Source organism: Octopus bimaculoides, chromosome 23, assembly GCF_046866305.1.
Source record: "Octopus bimaculoides isolate indiv1 chromosome 23, ASM4686630v1, whole genome shotgun sequence".
NCBI lineage: Eukaryota > Metazoa > Mollusca > Cephalopoda > Octopoda > Octopodidae > Octopus > Octopus bimaculoides.
In genome coordinates, this window is record NC_142950.1 from 17,464,608 (window position 1) to 17,487,459 (window position 22,852).

The window sequence follows — 22,852 nt, forward strand, 5'->3', positions numbered from 1 at the left end:
GTGAAAAATCAACATAGACAACATACTGCCACAGACACACTTTACACCCATTTTCTCCTCAACAAACCAAACAATACAGACTTTCCACAACAATCCACCTGCTACAACCATTTTTTAGACCTAAATCAGAGAAACAGATTTGTGAAATGGAACAAAATGTACAAGAACAACCAAAAATAATCAACTTATCAAAGAAAATCTTAAGTATTACACAAATTAAATTTCTAGCAAGAGGTTTAAAGTTTATACCAACCCCTCGCAGATCGAACCCGAATGAAATTAAGGATAACACTGGATTTCTGCCGAAAATTACACCTCACAGAAGCACTTCACAACTACACCAGCGAAGATGACTCAAAAGTAAAAAACAAAAGCGATCATTGGGAGATCTTTCCCGTATGACAAAGGTAAGAGACATTGCTCGTTGTTTAATCTAGAATTATATTTTATATTATTCTCTAAGGGTAAGTTGATAAATAAACTAACACATAATGCTCTCAGATGTACCCATTATCCGAAACACACGTTTCTCTGGTTTAAATGAGTTATAAATTTCAGTATGATCGGGTATTATAGTATATTATAGTATAATATTAGGTATTAAGGCAGGCCATATCAATGTATAATTTACCAATAGCAATTGTAATTGTATTTGTGATTATTTGTTAATCTAGAGATAATATAATATAGATTTCCATTGTAATATGTGATTGTTTATAATTAATTAATAATATTATGAGGGGTTTTCTCCCTTTGACGGACCTTTATTTAAGGAGGAATTTATTTAAGGAGAAATTTGAATATGAACCAGACGTAGAGACGATGTTTTTGGTGTTTACTTTTTGCTATTTACCTTTTACCCTGAAGATGTGTAAGGTAATTTATCTATTTAACTTGAATTTGACAGTTAAATATAGCCTTATACAGAAAAGTTGACATAGTTATAAACTTCAATAATAATGGATATTAGCGTCAAAACTCTCATTTAAATTTTTGATATATATATATAATTTAGAGAAGAACCACTAATATGCAATTCAAACAATGAAGGAGACCAATCACCATTTAGAAAAGCGTACTCTACAAAATGCTAATTCAAAAATCTATAAAACCTAAAAGAAAAGTATAAAATCCATAAAAATCTATAAATTACTAGACTAAAAATTTAATTCAATTTAGTAAATTGATGAAATAGAAGGTAAAGTGTTGACTACGCGTGTTTCGTGGCCACATTATAGCAGAAAAAACCAGTACACTTCACAATAAATTGATCAAGATTATATTCTACTCAAAATACAGTCACTTATCAGGTTTCTGAAAAAAATAAGAATTCAAATAACGTATCTTACTAAATAAATAATAAAAATATCAGTACTTGTAGGAAAGCTATCGTAAGTACAATAAATGAAATGTAAACACTTAATACTAATAATTCAAGTTACAGGTATGATTCATCTAAAATAATATCTGTGGACTAATGGTAAACCTATCTATGAACAGAAATGCATATAAAAAGATAGTGTTATTAAATAAATAAATTCGAATGTTAAACAATATTAGTAAAATAAACGGTATCACTTATCTTATCGACGATCTCTTGTGAACTCTGATTTTAACCTTAATGCGTAGAATTTATATGAAGTATGTCACGTGACAATATTATATACATATATTATTTATTATAAAATTCAATTTGGTATTACTAAATTGAATATTCCTGCATGTTTGGAATTTTACATTCTCTAATATTATAATATATATATATATATATATATATATATATATTATATATATATATAATAATATTAGGGATAAAATCCAAAATTACAGGTAAAAACTCAATTAAAATCAATTTATTCAAAATTAAAATTAAATTAAGTTTCACAGAGTAAAATATATATAAATATATAGTTTTTATATAAATTTTATATAAATTCATTTGGTACTTACTATTGGCTGATATATACATTTATTTATTATTATTGTTGTTGTATTTTGACCTGAAGATTAGCTGTATTTTTGAATGGAATTGATTTTCTATAATTTTAATCGATTCTAATCGATTTAAATTTCCTTTCTATTTGAAAATTAGTTATGAAACATGTGTAGTCATTTTACTATCTTTATCTTATGATATTTACTTTGTATTATTATATACTCATTTATTGTGCTTTTAATTATTAATTTTTCTATATGTGACAGTGGATTTTCATCGATGAACCTTGATTCTTTTTCCTAAAACTATATATATACATATATATATATATATATATATATATATATATATATATATATATATATATATATATATATATATATATATATATATATATATATATATATATATGTGTGTGTGTGTGTGTGGAACAAAAACGGAATAGAGGGCATTAAAACATTCGGACAGATAGACAACACAAAGGTGGACAAGAGAAACAACAATTAGAGGGACAGGCAAAAAAAGATGGGTCATTCTTGACTTTCTTTCATCAGTCAAGTACCAGAAGTCACGACCATTTTGGACCGTTACACTCGAGATGGTTCGATCTGGTTGTTCCCAAAAACGTCTAAGCTAAGAGCATGAGACCCCTTTGTAAGAAAGCTAGCGAATGTGTATGGCAACAAAGACAAAAAACAAACAAACAAAAAAAACGGAGAACATGGTACACAATTATGAATACAACAAGAAATAACAACAGGCATCTTTCGACTGAGAATGATTCAAATTGAGCTGGCGTGTATGAAGTGAAAGCCATGGGAGATGGACACAAAACGTGTTGACAGTTTATACATATATATATAAGTATATAGGAATTAGGGGTTAGACAACCATCTAAGGGATAATAAATATCCAATATACTACTGGAAGGATACTTATTTATATTCAAAGACTTACTATTGCAAGGCAATTGTACAATTGAATAATAGGTACAAGTGGAGGTAAACAAAAGTTTATCCAGAATTTATATAAGGCAAGGAAGAAAATAGAGAAGAGATTCAACTGATAAATATCAGTAAGATTTATTTACTATAATCATAGGAATAAATGAATACAACTCCACTCTTATAGCTGTTTCTACTTTGTTGATCCAGTATGCTACAGTTCACATATCATCCAAAAATTGAACTCCAAAGCTTCATCAGAGAGTCAGTAAGTCCATAATAGTAAGGATACAAAGTAAAAAGTAAAGACCAAGGCTATATTCAGAAGTTGTGAGATCACATATTATTGCATTCATCATCATCATCATCGTCGTTTAACGTCCACTTTCCATGCTAGCATGGGTTGGACGATTTGACTGAGGACTGGTGAAACCAGATGGCTACACCAGGCTCCAATCTGATTTGGTAGAGTTTCTACGGCTGGATGCCCTTCCTAACGCCAACCACTCAGAGAGTGTAGTGGGTGCTTTTACGTGTCACCCGCACGAAGGCCAGTCAGGCGGTACTGGCAATGGCCACACTCAAGATGTTGTATTTCATGTACCACCTGCACAAGAGCCAGTCTAGGGGCACTGGCAACGATCTCGCTCGAAACTCCTACAAAGGCCAGTCAGGCGGTACTGGCAGCGGCCACGCTCAAAATGGTGTATTTTATGTGTCACCCGCTCAAGAGCCAGTCCAGGGGCACTGGCAATGATCTCGCTCAAAAGTCCTTAGACATGCCGCGGCCACAAGCGCCAGAAAGGCGATGCTGGGCACAGGTGCCATCACAAATTCGCTTTCGCTTGCCCCAATAAGTCTTCGCAAGCTGAATTTCGTGTCCAATTTAACTCGATTTCGATTTCACAAGCCTCAACAGGTCTTCGCAAGTGGAGTTTAGTGTCCAATTTAACTCGATTTTGATTTCACTTGACTCAACAGGTCTTCGCAAGTGGAGTTTAGTGTCCAATGAAGGAAGGTACGCCTAAGTGGACTGGCTGAGGCCTTAGATTTAGATCTCACTTGGCTTGCTGGGTTTTCTCATGCACAGCATTTGACAGAGTATCTACAGCTGGATGCCCTTCCTAAACGCCAACCACTCAGAGAGTGTAGTGGGTGCTTTTACATGCCATCGGCATGAAGGCCAGTCAGGCGGTACTGGCAACGGCCACGCTCAAGATGGTGTATTTTATGTGCCACCAGCACAAGAGCCAGTCCAGGGGCACTGGCAAAGACCTCGCTCGAAAATCCTACGAAGGCCAGTCAGGCGGTACTGGCAACGGCCATGCTCAAAAATGGTGTATTTTATGTGCCACCCGCACACACACACACACACATATATATATATATATATATATATATATATATATATATATAAAATTAAACATATTTATAGAAACTGACACACACAAAACAGATGCACACATATATACATACAATTCACCCACATACATACTCTCACAGACATACAAATATTTTACCCAAACATCCCCATAAACACTCCCAAACATTCACATACAAACATACTTACACTAAAAATACAATAAATTTCTTCAAGTTCAGTGGCTAACCCAAGCAGTCTTGGGTGAATGGGTTTATCTTTTGATATCTTTTGTCCCTAAAGTGTAGAAAGTATGTTTTTCTTTTTTTTTTTTTTTCAAAGACCATGTAGATATTTTTTAAAAGACTTCAGGGAGACTACCTTCATGAAATGTCGTGGTCTAATCGGTTTATGGCTGGCCATATGTGTGTGTGTGTGTTTGTGTTTTGGGGAAGGAATTATTTTTATGTTAAAAATATTTTTATTGAATTGAATGGTAGATTACTTTTCTATTGAAAATATAGTTGGCTGTATGTATACGTTCTGTTAAATGAATTTTAACAATTTTATTGAAGGGGTTTGTGTGGAATTACTTTTCATTTACTTTGTGGTGTGAGTAAATGAAAAATAATTCCTTTAAAACCTCTTCAATAAAATTGTTGACCACCTTTAAAATTTATTTAACATAAATGTATTCAGATAAAAGGAGGTGCATGGCTTAGTGGTTAGGGTGTTGGACTCATGATCGTAAGTTTGTGGTTTTGATGCCTGGACTGGTTGATGCATTGTGTTCTTGAACAAAACACTTCGTTTCATATTGCTCCAGTCCACTCAGCTGGCAAAAATGAATAATCCTGTGATGGATCGATGTCCTGTCCAGGTGGAGAATATATACGCCACTGAAACTAGGAAATTGGCCCTTATGATCCTGGCATGACTTGAGAAGGAAACATTCATTTTTTATTTATACAGATAAAAGAGTGATATATTAGACACACATATTTATATATTAGAAGCAACTCAAGGTACATAAACAAAATCACACAAGGTATGTATGTTGTTCGTGGGTCAGCTGCAGTTTTTAGGCATAAGAGAATATATTCTCTCTGTGCCTAGAATAAACAAAACACCTGAAAGTAAGTTACAATCAAGTGAGACATCTCACATCAGGTCCTTCTCAGAATGACAGACATTGATGTTTCCTCATTGCTTTGACTTATTAATGCTACATAAGAAAAAAGTTCCATTGCAAGCCATATCGCTGACTATGACTATATGTTAAACGGTTTAAAAACCATCTATCTGCTGGCATGCAGATAGCAACGTTTCATGCTATGGAAAACATTCAAATATGAATTAGAAGCAGCTCAATGTAAATAAACAAAATTGAACACACATACATAAGGTATGTGTGTTGTTATTTTGTGGGTTAGTTGCTTTTTTAGGTATATAAGAGAATATATTCTGCATGTGTCTGGTGTAAGCAAAAACACTTGAAAGTAAATCACAGTCAAACAAGACAACTCACATCAGGTCTTTTTTGGAATGACAACCGTTGATACTTCGTAATCAGATGGTGTTTAAACCATTTAGCATATAGTCATAGTTGGTGATATGGCTGGCAGCAGGCCTTATTCACTATGCAGCATTTGTTTGACTGTGATTTAGCTTGTAAAATTCTGTAATTCCTATTAGTAAATTAAACATGTGTAATGATGAATAAATAATATCAATAAATTTTCTAACTTCTTGTTTTGTTATACAATAACTCTGCAAATAATATTTCCAGAAATACTCATCCAATATGTAGTTTCTGTTGTTGCTGTATACCTATACAGCAACAACAGAAACTACATATTGAAGTGTAATAATGGAACCAGCAGATGTGCTTCAAGAGGAAACAGCTGGGATTTTACCCCACATACCTACATAATACATACATACATATATGTGTGTGTGTGTGTGTGTGTGTGTGTGTGTGTTTGTGTGTGTGTGTATATATATATATATATATATATGTATGTATGTATGTCTTGAAGAAATTGGAGTTAACAAAACAGAAAATGAGAACAACAAACTGGATGTATTAATTTGTTGCTCAGGAAAATAGAAGTCTTGACGTTTTGAGCCTACACTATTCTACAGAAAGAAACAAAGAGAGAAAAACATGTCTGAATTAATTAATATATATGCAGCACACACACACACACACACACACACACACATCATCCGTCTTCTATGCATGTATGGGTAGGGCAGTTGACAAGAGCTGGCCAGGTAGAAGACTACCCCAGGCTAGTGTGTCAGGCATTGCCAAGAAGGTGCAAATAGGGAGTGGGGATTGCAGTGACTGGCGAAAACCTGGGTATAAAGAAGTGGGGAAAAGCAGTGATACAGTGAGCAGGGCAGGGAAGAGGACTGGAAGACAATCGTAGTTTATAAAGAGAAAATGTGAGGAAGAGAAAGTTACAGTTTAGAAGAGGAGATGTAGTTCGTTTTTTTGGCGTAGGGTGTATGAAAAGTTTATTGTTACATGTGGATGGGGCACAATACTTCTAGCACTCAGTTTTGCTCTAGAACCTCATCACCAAACATCTCAGTCCATTGTTATTTCCTCTGTGAGCCCTAAGATCAGTCCTCACCACTTCATTCCATGCCTTCCTGAGTCCCCCTCTTCCACAGGTACCATCCACTCTCAGTGATAGGCACTTTTCTATACAGCTGTCTTTACTCACACACATCACATGTCCAAACCAACACATTCTCCTCTCCAGCATGCCACATTTAACCCCTCTTATGCCTAACTGTTGCATGTATGTATGTATGTGTAAAGAGATGTGCTGGCAGAATCATTAGCACATCAGACAAAATGCTAAGTGGCATTTCTTCTAACTCATTATGTTCTCAGTTCAAATTTTCCCAAGATCAGCTTTGCCTTTTCGTTCTTTCGGTGGTGGGGTGGGAATGATAAGATAAATGCCAGGTGATCAATGGGGCTGATATAATTGAGTACTCCCCTTTCCTGCCAAAAATTTCAGGCTGTGTACCTGAATAACATGTATAAATGTGTCAATGTGTGTGTGTGTGTGTGTGTGTGTGTGTGTGTGTGTGTGTGTGTGTGTGTGTGTGTGTGTGCGTGTGTTGTTCAGGCATCCACACTGAATTAACTGGTCACTGATAACAAGTTATTTGAAGTACTTCAGGATTGCCATGTCTCTGTACATGCATACACACACATGCTTGAACACACACTGGTATATGAAAATGCACACACATACACAAATACACACACATACATACAGACATATACTCATATGCACACATATACCTGCATGCTCAGACACACACATGCGTGCACACATAATACACACACACACATCTACATATGTACATACACATACACACATACATATGCATGTATTCTTTATATAAGTATGTATGCTTGACAGGTTCAGAGGGGTTTACTTTTAGTTCCTCTGTCCCCCTCTATTCCCCCACCTTCATTATGACCCACTTGACCCCTTGCTATCTTAAAAGAGAAAGGACACATTAGATGATATAGTCCTAATAATACTATTATATGTATTATATATGTATATATATTATCATATCTCTCTCTCTCTCTCTCTCTATATATATATATATATATATATATATATATATCGAAACGCCGGTGTTAAAACGGGGGTAGCTGATGAAGGAAAATGTTCTCTATGTGGCTTGTGTGTTTTCTGTACTCTGGTTATTATTATTTCCTGTCTACGTTTTGTTTGCAATGTCCTGTACCCAGATATGCACCTATATATACAGGTAGACGTAGGTATGCACACACCTGTATGTATATATGCATATACTCTTTTATAATTTGTTTTATATATATATATATATATATATATATATATATATATATATATATACATATATATATATATATATATATATATATATATATATATATATATATATAATATATTGTGTCTGGATAGGAGGTATGATGAGTATAACAGCTGGAATGTTTTTTCTCTTATAGAGCTACTGGACTAGGGCTGGCCAGAGGTCAAACAACAACAACAACAGTCACAACAATCACTATTCTCACCATTATCATCCTCATAATCAGTCTATTGATTATGACAGCAATAACAACAACAGCAGCAGCAGCACCACCACCACCACCACTACCACCACCAATACTACTGTCACAACCACTAACATCACCACTATAATTTTCATCACTACCACCATTGCTACCAAACTTATAAGAAGACTAAGACAAACCTATATTTTCATGAGTGATTCTACAAGATGCAGGTAATTTCCTATTAATTCTTTTTTTTTTCTCAAAGGGTTTTCAACCCAATATTTGCATGCTATTATTTATAGCTTTATGTGCTCCAAGATCCATTGCTTCAAAAAAGAATTATTCCATGTTCTCTTGAAAGTTTATAAATTCTTTTGACATCAAATTTCTGATTATTTTTTCTTAATGACTATGTTATAAGTGAAAATCCCAACAAGGATCCATTTAATGACATTCCTGTTATATAGAGGGATTAGATTTAATTAAACACCAGTAAAATACTGGCACAGATTCCATTAAGTTCCAGTTAAATACTGGATAGATTTAATTACATAGTAATTAAATATTGGTATAGATTTTATTAGATACCAGTTAAATACTTAGCAAAAATTAATTAACTACTAGGTAAATACTGGTATAGATTTGATTAGATACCAGCTAATAACTAGGGTAGATTTAATTAGGTTGTTTCCAATATTATTAACACACGAACTGGTTCAATTCCACTCCATTTTTATTAGTCAATTGCTTAAGTATCCAACTAACTAATCAATTATTTGTTTAATTTGGTTAAACAGTAAGTCATTTGTTTTGTTTTTGTTTGTCAAAACACTTTCATTGCTACTTGTAACCTTTTCAATGACTTTTGACTTAGTCTGTAATGGAGGTCGTGTTTATCTGCTTGAGATCTTGTTGTGTGAGTTTGTGTGTGTGTGTGCTAGTGTGCACATGTGCTTATGTATGTATGGTTGTATGTATATATTTAAGTATGTATGTATGCATGCATGTAGGTATGTAAGTATGTATGTATGCATGCATCTATATGGTATGTATTCTGTGTATTTTTGTGTCTGCGTGTGTGCATGCTTGTATATTTGTGTAGGAAGGATTATTATTATTATTACCACTAGCTCGTTGTCGTCGTCATCATCTTGACTGTTTCTTTTATTTAAATATTTTTTCATTGGTTTCAGTCAGTGAACTGTGGCCATGCTGGAGTACCACCTTCAAAAGATTTTATTCAATTATATATCAACTCCAATATTTAGTCTGATATCTGTTTCATTGATCTGGCCCTGTCTGCAGCACATGCCACCATAACACCACATTACATTTGGCTGGAACCTCACACCAGCCACAAATTTAATCAGTAGCCTTCAACAGACTGTCTCATTTATAGAAACTTTCAGGTTTTCCTCTATGTTATACATCTCTATCTCCTCTTCCCTTCTACCATATGTGTTAGCTACAACTTCTTTGAATCTATAACCAGTCAAACACTCAACTCCTGTGTTTTTCTTCCTTATATTGTCATTTATCTCTGAGTTCTGCCTCCAAAGTTACCAATCACTAATCTATATTATGTCCTATATCCTTCATCAATGAAAATTTGGCATTTACAACCATCTCCCTATTCCATTTTCACCTGAGAATAAAGTCTAATTGACCTATGTGTTCATGTGATTGGTAGGTGATCACATCCTGGGTATGACTTTAAACTGCTCTCAGTAGTATGGCCCTAGTTTGGGAGCTCCAGGCTTTTGAGAAGAGTGGAACCATCTCATAGATACTATTATTCTTAGGTCTACTCTAACCCAGAGTTGTAACACCTGTCAAGGTCACATCAATGGTTTAATTAGCATATCAGGGCTTGCCTACTATGCATGCAGAGATTTGATCTAGTGGACTCTGCAGAAGCAACTTTCATGGTTCAGTGGAGGGAAGGGCTGCTGTAGCAGCACATTAATGAAGTGCAGAGAGCAAGATGAGACAAAGTAAGACATTTTGGTCATCCACTGCATCCATCTCTATCCCAGTCATCTTGACGTAGTCTTGCCACTGGACTGAAGATGGTAATGACAACAGTTTACAACTCTTCACTTTAAACAAAGTTACTACATAAGCCATCAGTCATTCTTATGATGACTAGATGATCCTCACCACTCCAACAGACAAACATAGGGGAGGTGATCAGGTAGCAGCTAGTTTCTTGAAGTTCATTTTGCAGATAGTATTACAGAATTTCAGGATCCTTGACATTCCTTCATTCTTTGTATCATGTCTATAGCCTCTCTGTACATCAGAGAAGCCACACTAGTACTTACATTAAAATTGCATGCGATAGTAAGGAGGTTACTATCATTTGCTTTTGAGCTATTCTGCAAAACGGTCTCACAGAAGTAGTCCTTTTCTTCATTTGTTTAACTTGGTTGTAATGTTGCTGTTGTTTTGTTAAGCTACATACATACATTTGTACATACGTATCACTAAAGAACATAACAATTGAATAAAGAAAATTTGGACCTCAGAACTCTCTGAAGTCAATAAACCAGTGACCTACAGTGTGTTTGCAGTGCCAGTACTCATACCACCATTTGGGCTGCTTGATTGATATCTGAGCCATTGATCTGGAAATCTAGAAAATACTAACAAGCACACATAATTTCCACATAAAGAGTGACAGAGATTGCCTTTACCTAAAATGAAAACAAGGCAGCAGTGGCTTAACCTCGATCCAAAATGCCTTTGAGTATCATATCATATCCCTTCAGCAACATCTTTTAACCACCAAGTGCATCCCTTGATCAAGTTTGCATAAAAGAGGCTAATAACATCATAAGACTTGGAAGGCAGCTCTTTGAGCAGCTTTTCTTATCTGATAACCTTAAATAAATGCCCAAAGAAGTCACACAACTCTACTGCAACATATCATCAGATGAAAGGATGAGCATATATGAGCAGAAGAACATGTTAGTAGAAAGCTCTGAGATGATAGTAACATTGATTATCAAAGCAGTCTATCATGGACCAATAACCAAATTACTGCCTCCCACTTTGAAGGGTATATGTTTGCAATCCAAGAACAGGAAATATCAACCAAATACCTGATGCACAAAAGAGACAGAGATGCAGGAAAAGCAGTAAAATGTGACAACCAGTGCTGACATTGTGGAGTTAACACTGAAGATATCACCCACATAAGCAGGTGTCTGAAAAAATGTCATCACAGTATTATCTACTGATGAGACATGATATTGTAGCTAGGACACAATATAAAGAAATCTGTCGGAAGGATAACCCCAAGGACAGAGAAATAAGAACCCACAGTATGGTAGAAGCCAAAGCCACTCATAATAAAAAGGTGTACTGGTGGAATGTCCCAGTGAAAATCTCAATAAAATGTAAGCACAACAGACCTGATATAATGATTTGGAATGGAGAAGAGAAACTGTATCCAGTTGTCGAAATTAGCTGCTCAGTGGATGTTAATATAAAGTTGAAGATCAGTGAAAAGGAGAATACCTATGCTGAATTATTGAGAAATCTGCAGTTACTCTATCCAGATTACACGTTCAGGTTTATACCTATAATTATTGGGGCCCTGAGATATGTAACACATTGCCTAAATACCAATATTGAGAAATTATGCTTTTCAAAGCCAGAAAGGAGAAAGCTGATTCAAAGACTACAGATCCAACCAACCTCTGAAACTGCAAAAACCTGTAAAACTTTCCAGAAGTTTATCATGTCTAGAGATACAAGTATATGCATGAGAAGACACATAAAACAAAACATACAAATTTTCACACATATATATATATATGCATACAAAAATACCCTGTTGTTGATGTTGAAATTCGAATGAAGGAGCCTTGGATCTAGGTTAGAAACCGGCTCTTTCTTGGATGGCAAGAAATCTTGAAATAAAACTGAATAAGGACATGCACACACACACACACACACACACTGTTTCTTTGTGGATCACTTAAAACTATATGCCAAGAAATTGCATGAGATGAAAAATAGCCTTTATCTGGTTAAACATTCTCTAAGAATAAATGTTGCTATGCGGTTGTGAAAAGAGGGAAAACTGTAAACCAAACTAGCAGCATTTCTATCAATGACTTAACTGTTTCCCCTATGTCTAATGAGGAATGTTACAGGCACCTAGGGATGGATGAAAGCATATCTTATGATGACACCTGTAACAAGAAACTTGTCACTAAAGAATATGATGGCTGAATAAAGAAAATATGGGCCTCAGAATTTTCTGCATTCAATAAAACTGGCCTACAGTGTGTTTGCAGTGCCAGTACTCATACCAACATTCAGACTACTTGGTTGGCTGCTTGATGGGAATCTGAGCCATTGATGTAAAAACCCAGAAAATACTAACCAGCACACATAATTTCCACATCAACAGTGGACTGTCTTTACCTAAAATGAAAATAAGGCAGCAGAGAGGCCTTTGATCCAGACTGCCTTTGAATGTCATATCATATCTCTTTGACATCTTTTAATCACCAAATGTTGAAGTGCATCCCTTGACCAAGTTTGCAAACATAAGGCTGATAACATCAGGAGACTTGAGGAGCATCCCTTATCTGATAATCTTAAATATATGCAACATATCATCAGATGAAAGGATGAGCATATATCAGCAGAGGGTCATGATGGAGATGATAGCAGGAATGTTGTGGGATGATAGTAACATTGATCATCAAAGCAGTCTATCATGCACCAACAACTGGGTTACTAACTCCCATTTTGTAGGGTATGAGTTTGCAATCCAGGAACAAGAAATATCAACCAAATACCTGATGCACAAAAAGAACAGTGATGCAGGAAAAGCAGTAAAATGTGACAACCAACGCAGATTTTGTGGAGTTAACACTGAAGATATCACCCACATCATAAGTAGTTGTCTGAAAAAATGTCATTACAGTATTATCTACCAATGAGGATTTTGTAGCTAAGACAATGTATAATGAGATCTGTCAAAAGGATAACTCTGAAGCCAAAGAAATAAGAACCCACAGTATGGTAGAAGCCATAGCTACTCAAAATAAAAAGGAGTACTGGTGGAATGTCCCAGTGAAAGTGTCAATAAAATGTAAACATAACAGACCAGGCATAGTGATGGAAAAGAAAAGCTCTATACATACAGTTGTGGAAATCAGCTGCTTGGCAGATGTTAACATAAATCTAAAAATCAGCAAAAATGAAAATACCTATGCTGAACTATTGAGAAATCTACAGTTACTCTACCCAGATTACAAATTCAGGTTTATACCTGTAATTATTGGGGCACTAGAATATGTAACACATTACCTAAGTACCAATCTTGAGAAATTAGGCTTCTCAAAAACAGAAAGGGGAAAGCTGATTCGAAGACTACAGATCCAAGCCATCACTGGAACTGTAAAACTCTGTAAAACTTTGTATGTCTAGACATGCAACTATATGCATGAGAATACATACATAAAACAAAATATAAAAATCTGCACATACACTGACTCCAAATACTGCACATATACAAAAATACCCTGTTGATGTTGAAATTCCAATGGAGTCTTGGATCTAGGTTAGAAACCCACTCTTTCTCAATAGGCAAGAAATCTCGAAATAAAACTGAACAATGAGATACATAAATACATGCATACATATGCATCTGTATAAACATATATACATACCATACAAACATGCATACATACATACATACATACACACCTGCATGTATGTATGTGTCTCTCTCTCTTGCTCTCTCTCTCTCTCTCTCTCTCTATATATATATATACACATACATATACATCTTATATAAAATAGACCTGAGTGTGTGTGCATTTGCTTTTCATGTGAAAACAGCTGCACGAATTGCTTCCATACTTGGGGTGCATGAATAATTTGACCTCGGATACATAATAGGGTCTTCAGTTTATTTTTTTATTAAAAATAAATAATATTGTTTTTATATATGATTCTTTAAAAAGTTTCTCAATATCAACTCCTGGTATTCACGTAGTAACAGCGAAATTTTCTATTTTCATTTGCAAAATCTCTTGCTCTCTATTTTAATGTTTTCATTTCAAGTTTTAATTCACTCTTTACAAACAACTATGATAAATTACTGAAAGAAATATTTACTAAGTTCACGAATTTAAATATTTGGTACAAAATAGTTTTTAACGAGCTTTTATTTATAAGATTTTTTTCATTTCATGTTTATTTCATTCATTGTTTGCAATGTCCTCTCTTTCTCTTACGCTCTCACACACACACAAGTCAGTCACACATGCACACATATGCTTTTGTATGTATGTTTGTATACATTTATGTATGTATGTGTGTTAGTGTGTGTGTGTGTGTGAAAGAGAAAGAGAGAGTCAGTCAATGAGTTTGTTGTCATGTATACATATATATATAAATACATGTGCATACACCTTTGTGTGTGTGTGAAACAGAGAGAGTGATGTCTAAGTGGCATGCAGTCTCTCTCTCTCTCACACACACACACATACACACAAAAAGATATATGCATATTTATGTATGTATACATGACAACATACTCCTTCACTCTCTCTTTCCCTCTCTCTCTCGCACACCCATTTCATCTGTTGTTTGATATTCTGTGTGTGTGTGTGTGTGTGTGTGTACCTGCATGGTATGTGTGGGGCATTCCACAATCGCTATTTATTGCAATCACTCTCGTGAAGATATTCACGTAACTCCTTTTTTCATTTAATCCCCATTTTAACTTTTGAAAAAGTTTCCAAGAACAATGTTCTCACTTGTTACAAGAGTCAGGACAGATGTAGATAATCAGTGAAGCAAAGACGAACATAGGTAGCCAGAGTCAATGTTGAATCCTGCAACTCTGTTAACTCTATTAAGTATGTTTGCAAATATATAAATAAAAGTTTAGATGCTGCAACATACACTCTTATGCAGAATGGCAGTCAGCAGATAAACAAAAATGACAAAGTTGCACAGTATGACAGAGAAAGATACATCAGTACCAATGAGGCTTTTTGGCACATCCTCAATTTTCTCATTCATAAGAGGCAGCCAGCCATCATTCATTTGAGTCTTCATCTAGAGAATGGTCGCACGGTTATCTTTACAGAACAAACAACCTTGCAACAAGCACTTTCTTAAAACGAAACTACTCTTACTGCCCCTTTTAGTTGTGTGAAGTAGATGAAGATGCAGGAAAACTCCTTTATCCACAATTACACCAGGAGAAACAATAAAAGGCTCAAGAAGAAATGGGCTGACGTTCTTGCAAGAGTTTACAGTGACCCCACCAACCCAGCAGAATGCTACTACTTACAGCTCTTTTTGCATGAAGTACGTGGTCTCGAATCATTCCAAGATTCAAGGAAGGTAAATGGTCATGTATGTGAAACTCATAGAAAAGCATGCTATCAACAAGGTTTTTTTTTTAGAAAACAATGAGCTTGCATTGACTGAAGCATCAGTGTCAGATTCTCCAATGAAACTCCATGACATTTTTGCAATTATACTGAACATGTGTCAACTTGGCAGTTCCCTCAGCTTTGGATGAAACATCAAGAGGACATGGCTGAGGACAGGCAAACCCAGATATCAATATTCAGTTCTCTGATTGAAACTGAGGATCAAGTTTTGGCCATGGGAGGGGGAAATTTGCATGAGTCTGGCTCTGGAGTGCCAAAAACCATCAAATTAGTGATTTAACTTCAAAAACATAACAAGAGAGTCAAATTCTGACATCATAGACATGGTTGCATTTGTGAATGAACATGAACCTAAACTTCTTCCAGAATAACGCTATGCATGTGATGAAATTTTTCGATTTTTATTATTATCATTTTTTTTTTGTATTATGAATTCAGAATTGATTTCCCAATTGAAGAATAAATTGAATTTACAATAACAAATTTCTATACAACATATTTTGTGTTGTTCTTCCAATATATAAGGAACAGTTTCATTCTCAGGCAACACTGGGTGCCTGACTGTGTGGTAAGAAGTTTGCTTCCCAACCACATGGTTCCTGGTTCAGTCTCACAGCATGGCACCTTGGGCCAGTGTCTCCTACTATAGCCTCAAGCCAACCAAAACCTTGTGAGTGGATTTGGTAGGCGGAAATTGAAAGAAGCCTGTCATGTGTGTGTGTGTGTTTGTCCCCCCAGCATTGCTTGACAACTGATGTTGGTGTGTTTAAGTCTCCATAACTTAGTGGTTTGACAAAAGAGGCCGATAGAATAAGTACTAGGCTTATAAAGAATAAGTCCTGGGGTCAATTTGTTCAACTAAAGGCAGTGCTCCAGCATGGCCGCAGTGAAATTACTGAAACAAGTAAAAGCATAAAAGAATAAAAGAATATATATGTAAAAACTTACTGTTGACAAAGGCTACATGGCATTCAATTATAAATAATTAAAAATACACATTAAGTACAGGATATCACCAACGAGTGAAAAATATATAAACACACAGAGATAAGTACAGGACAAAATACGTGTACTTAATGTGTATCTTTCTGTATTTTTTTTTTTTGTATTTGTTCTGTACTTATCTCTTGTGTGTTTACATATTTTTCACTCGCTGGTGATGTCCTGTACTTAATGTGTATTTTTAAATATATGTATATATATATATATAAACCGGCAGAAAGACCGCCCTCTGGGTGGTTTTCTGCTAGCTTCTTAATAATATTTTCACATTTGATTCTGAATTCTAATATATTTTATATTTTACATTGAATTATTTCTTTGTATAATTAGTGCTCACTTGCTTAGTAAATACTGCTTTCATTATTTTATCACAGTCATAATCTTTTAAACAAACATCACTGTAGTCCAGCAACAGAGGGAGAAGCAATTTATCAAGAGTTACCTTCCCCTCAGAGCAACATAGAGATTACATTTCAGCAGCCCATTTGTAAGCTTTGCAGTGTGTGTGTGTGAGAAAGAGAGGGGGAGAGAGAACATTGCAAACAATGACTGAAATAAACATGAAATGAAAAATCATATAAATAAAAAGGCATTACTACAGATGTATATGCCCCCAATTTTGTTGCCTCATAACATCCAGAAAAATGAATACTTTTTAACAAAATTTTCTACAAATACCGCTTAGATGTTGTGGCTTCAGAGTATATAGAGATTTATAGAAAATAATTTTTCAAGGTGATGTTTTTTTCTGAGAGGAGTTATGTAAAATCCACAAGATCTGACTTTTTTCTCTCATAACTTTCATAAATGAAAATTTATACAAATCCCTTTTAAATGGCATAGATTACGATTATAAAGAAATTTGTGGGGAAAATATTTTCAGAGATTTTTCCCCATTTTTTTTAAACCACATCCTTTGGGTGGGGGTGAACATCTTTGTATGAAAAAAGCTTTGAAAACTCTTTTTTTTACAACCCTCCCCTCCCTCATCATCCCACTCCGGACCTATTTTGGCCAATTTTTTTGCACTTCACAACAATAGGAAGAGCATTTTCGGTAAAAAGGATTTTTTTATTGTTAATATTTTTAGAGGGAAAAGTGAATGGTTTAAAGGCGATTTGGCTGTTGTTTCTTGCATATCCAAAGACAACTCTACTCGTTTCTTTATCACTCTCACTTGTATTGATGTTTTTCAATATTTTTTCCCCATAAATACATTTATATGCTATAAAAATGAAAATTTGAGAAATTATGAATTTTTAGCAACCCCACTCCCTGCTCCTAATTGTTTCTGTTTAGAAATTGAAATATTGAAAAGCCCAAAAGGTCATTGCTGGCATTTATCCACAGTGATTTAAAAAATTAGGGAGATGTACTTGCATAGCAAGTGACTTGATCTGAGATTGTGTGCTGAGGCAAAAACTATTGCAGTGTGGAAGATATTTGTAAGCCATTCAAGAACACACAAAAACAGTTAGTTTCACTTCAACATTAAAATTTCATTTGTGTCAAAATATTTTCATCACTTTGAAACCTCGACCTGTTCACTGACAAAACTTCATAAAAGTGATGCAGCATGAAGCTTTGTCATTGAACAGGTTGTGGTTTCAAAGGCATGAAAATATTTTGACTCAAATAAAATTTAAATGTTGAAGTGAAACTAACTGTTTTTGTGTGTTCTTGAATGGCTTACAAACATCTTCCACACTGCAATTGTTGTTGAGTTAAAAAAAAAGAGTTATGTAAACGTTAATTCATTTTTATAGCATACTTTTTGATTAGAAAATGTTTTTTTTTTACACACACATGGCTTTGCTTGATTTAGGTGGGGGTAAAAATTTGGATTACAAATTATTTTTCTTCTACCAATGGACCATACATGTGTTACTTCAGCATCATCATTCCATAAAATGTATTTAATGGGAGAAAAATATAGAAAAAAAAAACAAGTGAAAGCGAAATTGTGATGGCACTGTACCAGTAGATCACTAAGAGCACTGTCCGAGCATGATCGTTGCCAGAGCACCAGCTGTTTGGCTTCCATGCCGGTGGCACGTGAATGGCACCATTTGAGCAAGTTCGGTGCCAGTGCCGCAGAACTGGCTCCAGTGCAGGTGGCACGTAAAATACACCATTTCAAGCGTGGCTATTGCCAGTACCTCCTGACTGGCCTTCATGCTGGTGGCATGTAAAAGCACCCACTACACTCTTGGAGTGGTTGGTGTTAAGAAGGGCATCCAGCTGTAGAAACTCTGCCAAATCAGATTGGAGCCTAGTGTAGCCATCTGGTTCACCAGTCCTCAGTCAAATCGTCCAACCCATGCTAGCATGGAAAGCGGATGTTAAACGACGACGACGATGATGATGATGATGATGATGATGATGATGACATGTGAGAATGAAAAGGGGGGGTGTTTTGGGTTGTGCTAGAAATAACAGCAAAACCTCCCTTGAATTGTTCACCCATTCCTCTAAAAATATTTACAATTTGTTTTGTTTTATTTTCTTTTACTGAAAAGGCAGAGCTTTGGTTGCCAGTGTCAATTTTCTGTTTGAATTGATTTCATATTCAGTGTAATTATACACTTTTATAGGCAAATTAATGATGTGAAAGAGTTATTAGTAATTAAAGTTGAAAATTTTGGTAATTTTAGTCAATCATAAGTCACAGACACATTCATGTCTGTTTTGATAGTATCAAGCGGAAACATGAGAACTCTTTTGCCTGTTGCCATAGTAACATAGTAACATAGTCTTTGAAAATCTGTGAGGAAGCATGTGTTGACAGCCGTCTTTGAAAAGTCTTTTATCTGTGAGGAAGCACACATAACATATAAACATGTTCATCTTTTAGAACATTGTCATTTTATAAGATTTTGCTGGTAAATTTTTAAATTAGCATAAACATTTGTTTACGTGAAAGGAAATTATCAGTGAACTTTTGTGATGAAAATACCAGCTAAAAAGATTTTTTGGACAAATCTTTTGAATTAAAGTTTATTTGCCAACATCTCATTCAGAGATTTAAAACAAACTGCTTTTCTCTTTTAAATTAACATAAACATTTATTTACATGAAAGAAAATTACCGGAGAAATTTTATGCTAAAAATAACAGCTAAATAAGATTTATTTACATGAAAGAAAATTATTGGAGACATAACATGTGTTGTTTACAAATATTGACAACATGTGCTATTTTCAGGATGTTGACGACAAAATGTGCAGTCACGCACAAAACGACAGCTTCCTGTTTGTTTTCTGACTGGGGGAAAATGATCAAACTTTAAACCTCTATAACTTTTTCAGTTTGGGCAAGTGTATTATTGTGCCAAATTTGAAAATTTTCAGTAAACTTTAATTTTTGGAGCTGCTGGCAACCAAACCAAATGGTTTTTAAGTTAGAAGGGAAAATGGCCAAATTCGGTCCAGGTAGTTATTATTGTAAGGCTTATAGTGTTCCAAACAGCCATAATAACAAAATCACTTTAAATTTTTTTTACAAAAATTATATGGGTATTTTAAAAAATTTTCAATAAATAATGTTTTTACATTATGTATACATTAATAGAATAAACTGTCGGTTTTCGAAATAGTGATTTAAAACTTGAAATGAAAACATTAAAAGAGAAAGTGAGAGACTTTGCAAATGAAAATGGAATACTCCACAGTGAATGCAATGAATATTTAAATTTGCGAAAAATTGGAGTTAAAAAATTCAATAAACTTGAGAAATCAAAATTATAGGAAATTTCTTAGAACATGAATTTATAAAAATATTTCCAGACAGTCAACCCTTTAATAATTGCTTTCTTTTAGTACTTTTAGTAATTGCTACATACCTAATTAATAAACAGCTTTCTCCATTATAGTATAGATATGTGTGAAGAAAGGACACAAACAGTTAAGGTTCACTACATTTGTTTCAGACATGTTTTTTGTTGATGAATAATTCAATTACATCATGAAAAAAAAAAGTTTTCTTCAGGTGAGTTAAAATTTAAAATTTGGACCAAGATCTGGAATGTGGATTGATCCTCTCATTTTAGCAACAAATGAGAGAATCATTTGAGATCTTATTTATGTATACACCACACCTGAGACCTTCTTTGTGCTGGATTTAGAACTTACATTGGATCATGAAACTACATGTCAATTTGCATGGGTATATAATTTCATGTACATGTATATGTAAGCATGAATATGTCCATAAATGCATGACTATATGTGAGTGTGTTTGTATATGGTATATAGATGGATGTGTGGATTTTGGCCCTCATTTGGAATCATTAATGTTAAAATACCTTGATTCAAATGAATCCAACAAATAATTAATAATACAAACACACACACACACACACACATATATATATATATATATATTCAAAATTATCTTTCAGAATTCATATGGAGCATCTTCAGACAGCAGGAAATCATGGTTAGCAAGTGCCTTCTGCATCAAAGACAGTCATTTGGGAGAGTGCCTGCTCTCAACTAATGCACGTGAAGACCGACGCCTGATACTGGTGTTGAACAACTTATCACGAGAATACCAAGATGCACAACGCATGCAGCGAATTCATGTTCGCAACTTTCTCAATAGATCCTATGTTTTGCACCACAAGCCAGTCCAATGTAGTGGTGGCCATTTGCCATATATTGCAGGGCTTATGTGTTCTAGAGATGTCATAGAGCTCCCTCCAATTAGAGTAATTAACCCTGCTGCTCAGTTGGTCTTGAATACCAGGTACCAAGGTTCAATACCAGTGCAGAATAGATTGCCACACTGCAACAAGCAGTTATTTAGATCCAGCACAGTTTTCAGAAGACATTAATTTAATTGTGCAGTGATATCATCACAGTGATTAAATAGATAGAGCTACAGTGCCAATAAAGATGTCACCACTATAATACTATCTTTTTAATGACAATAAAGATATTACAATGGTAACAATAATGACAGCAAAGATATCATCACAGTGCTAATATAAATACAATGATAGTGACAATAAAGATATCACCACAGTAACAATATTTATATGACTACAGTGACAATGAAGATATCATCACTGCAATATTATCTTTTCAATGACAATAAAAATATCACCTTGATAACTGTATCTTTTGTATAACAATAAGGATATCATTACAGTAATAATATAGCTACAACTACAGTAGCAATAAAGATAGCACCACAATAACAATATTGATACAACTGCAGTAACAAAAAAGATATCACCATGGTAACTGTGGTAACTCATGACAATAATTATATCTTCACAGTGACAATATAGACACAACAACAGTATCAACAAAGACATCACCATGATAACATCGTCATCATCATCATCATCGTTTAACATCCGCTTTCCATGCTGGCATGGGTTGGATAGTTTGACTGAGAACTGGCAAGCCAGAAGGCTACACCAGGCTCCAATCTGATCTGGCAAGGTTCCTACAGCTGGATGCCCTTCCTAAAGCCAACCACTCCAAGAATGTAGTGGGTGATTTTTAGATGCCACCAGCACAGGAGCCAGTCAGGTGGCATTGGCATTGGCCATGCTCGAATGGTGCTTTTTACATGCCACCAGCACAGGAGCTAGTCAGCCTGCAATGGCATCAACCACACTCGAATGTTGCTTTTTACATACCACTGGCACTGTCATCGGTTATGCTAGGATGGTGTTTTTTACGTGCCACCAGCATGGGTGTCAGTCAGGTGGCACTGCCATCGGCCATGGCAACAATTTTATTTTACTCGATAGGTCTTCTCAAGCACAGCATATTGCCCAATGATTGAAGGGTACTTTTAAATGGGCTAGTTATGCAACACTGGCATTGGCCAAGGCTATGATCTCACTTGGCTTGCAGGTCTTCTCAAGCACAGCATATCTCCAAAGGTCTCGGCTGCTTGTCATTGCCTCTGTGAGGCCCAATGTTTGAAGGTCATGCTTCACCACCTCATCCCATATCTTCTTGGGGGGTCTATCTCTTCCACAGGTTCCCCCCACTGTTAGGGTATGACACTTCACACAGCTGTCCTCATCCATATGCAATACATAATCATACCAGTGCAGTTCTCTGTCTTGCACACC

General features: G+C 35.1%; 2 protein-coding genes across 4 annotated transcripts in view; one reads left to right on the plus strand and one right to left on the minus strand.

Annotated features, from left to right (window-relative positions):
- The window catches only part of LOC106882406 (4-aminobutyrate aminotransferase, mitochondrial), a 205,254-nt gene that overhangs the window by 115,279 nt on the left and 67,123 nt on the right, over positions 1-22,852 (minus strand). The window lies entirely within an intron of this gene.
- On the plus strand, positions 7,911-21,940 carry LOC149131316 (uncharacterized). The gene is made up of 3 exons (XM_089340570.1): positions 7,911-7,981; positions 8,271-8,551; positions 21,158-21,940. The coding sequence occupies exons 2-3, from the start codon at positions 8,546-8,548 to the stop codon at positions 21,590-21,592; spliced, it is 441 nt and encodes a 146-aa protein (XP_089196696.1). The 5' UTR covers positions 7,911-7,981; positions 8,271-8,545; the 3' UTR covers positions 21,593-21,940.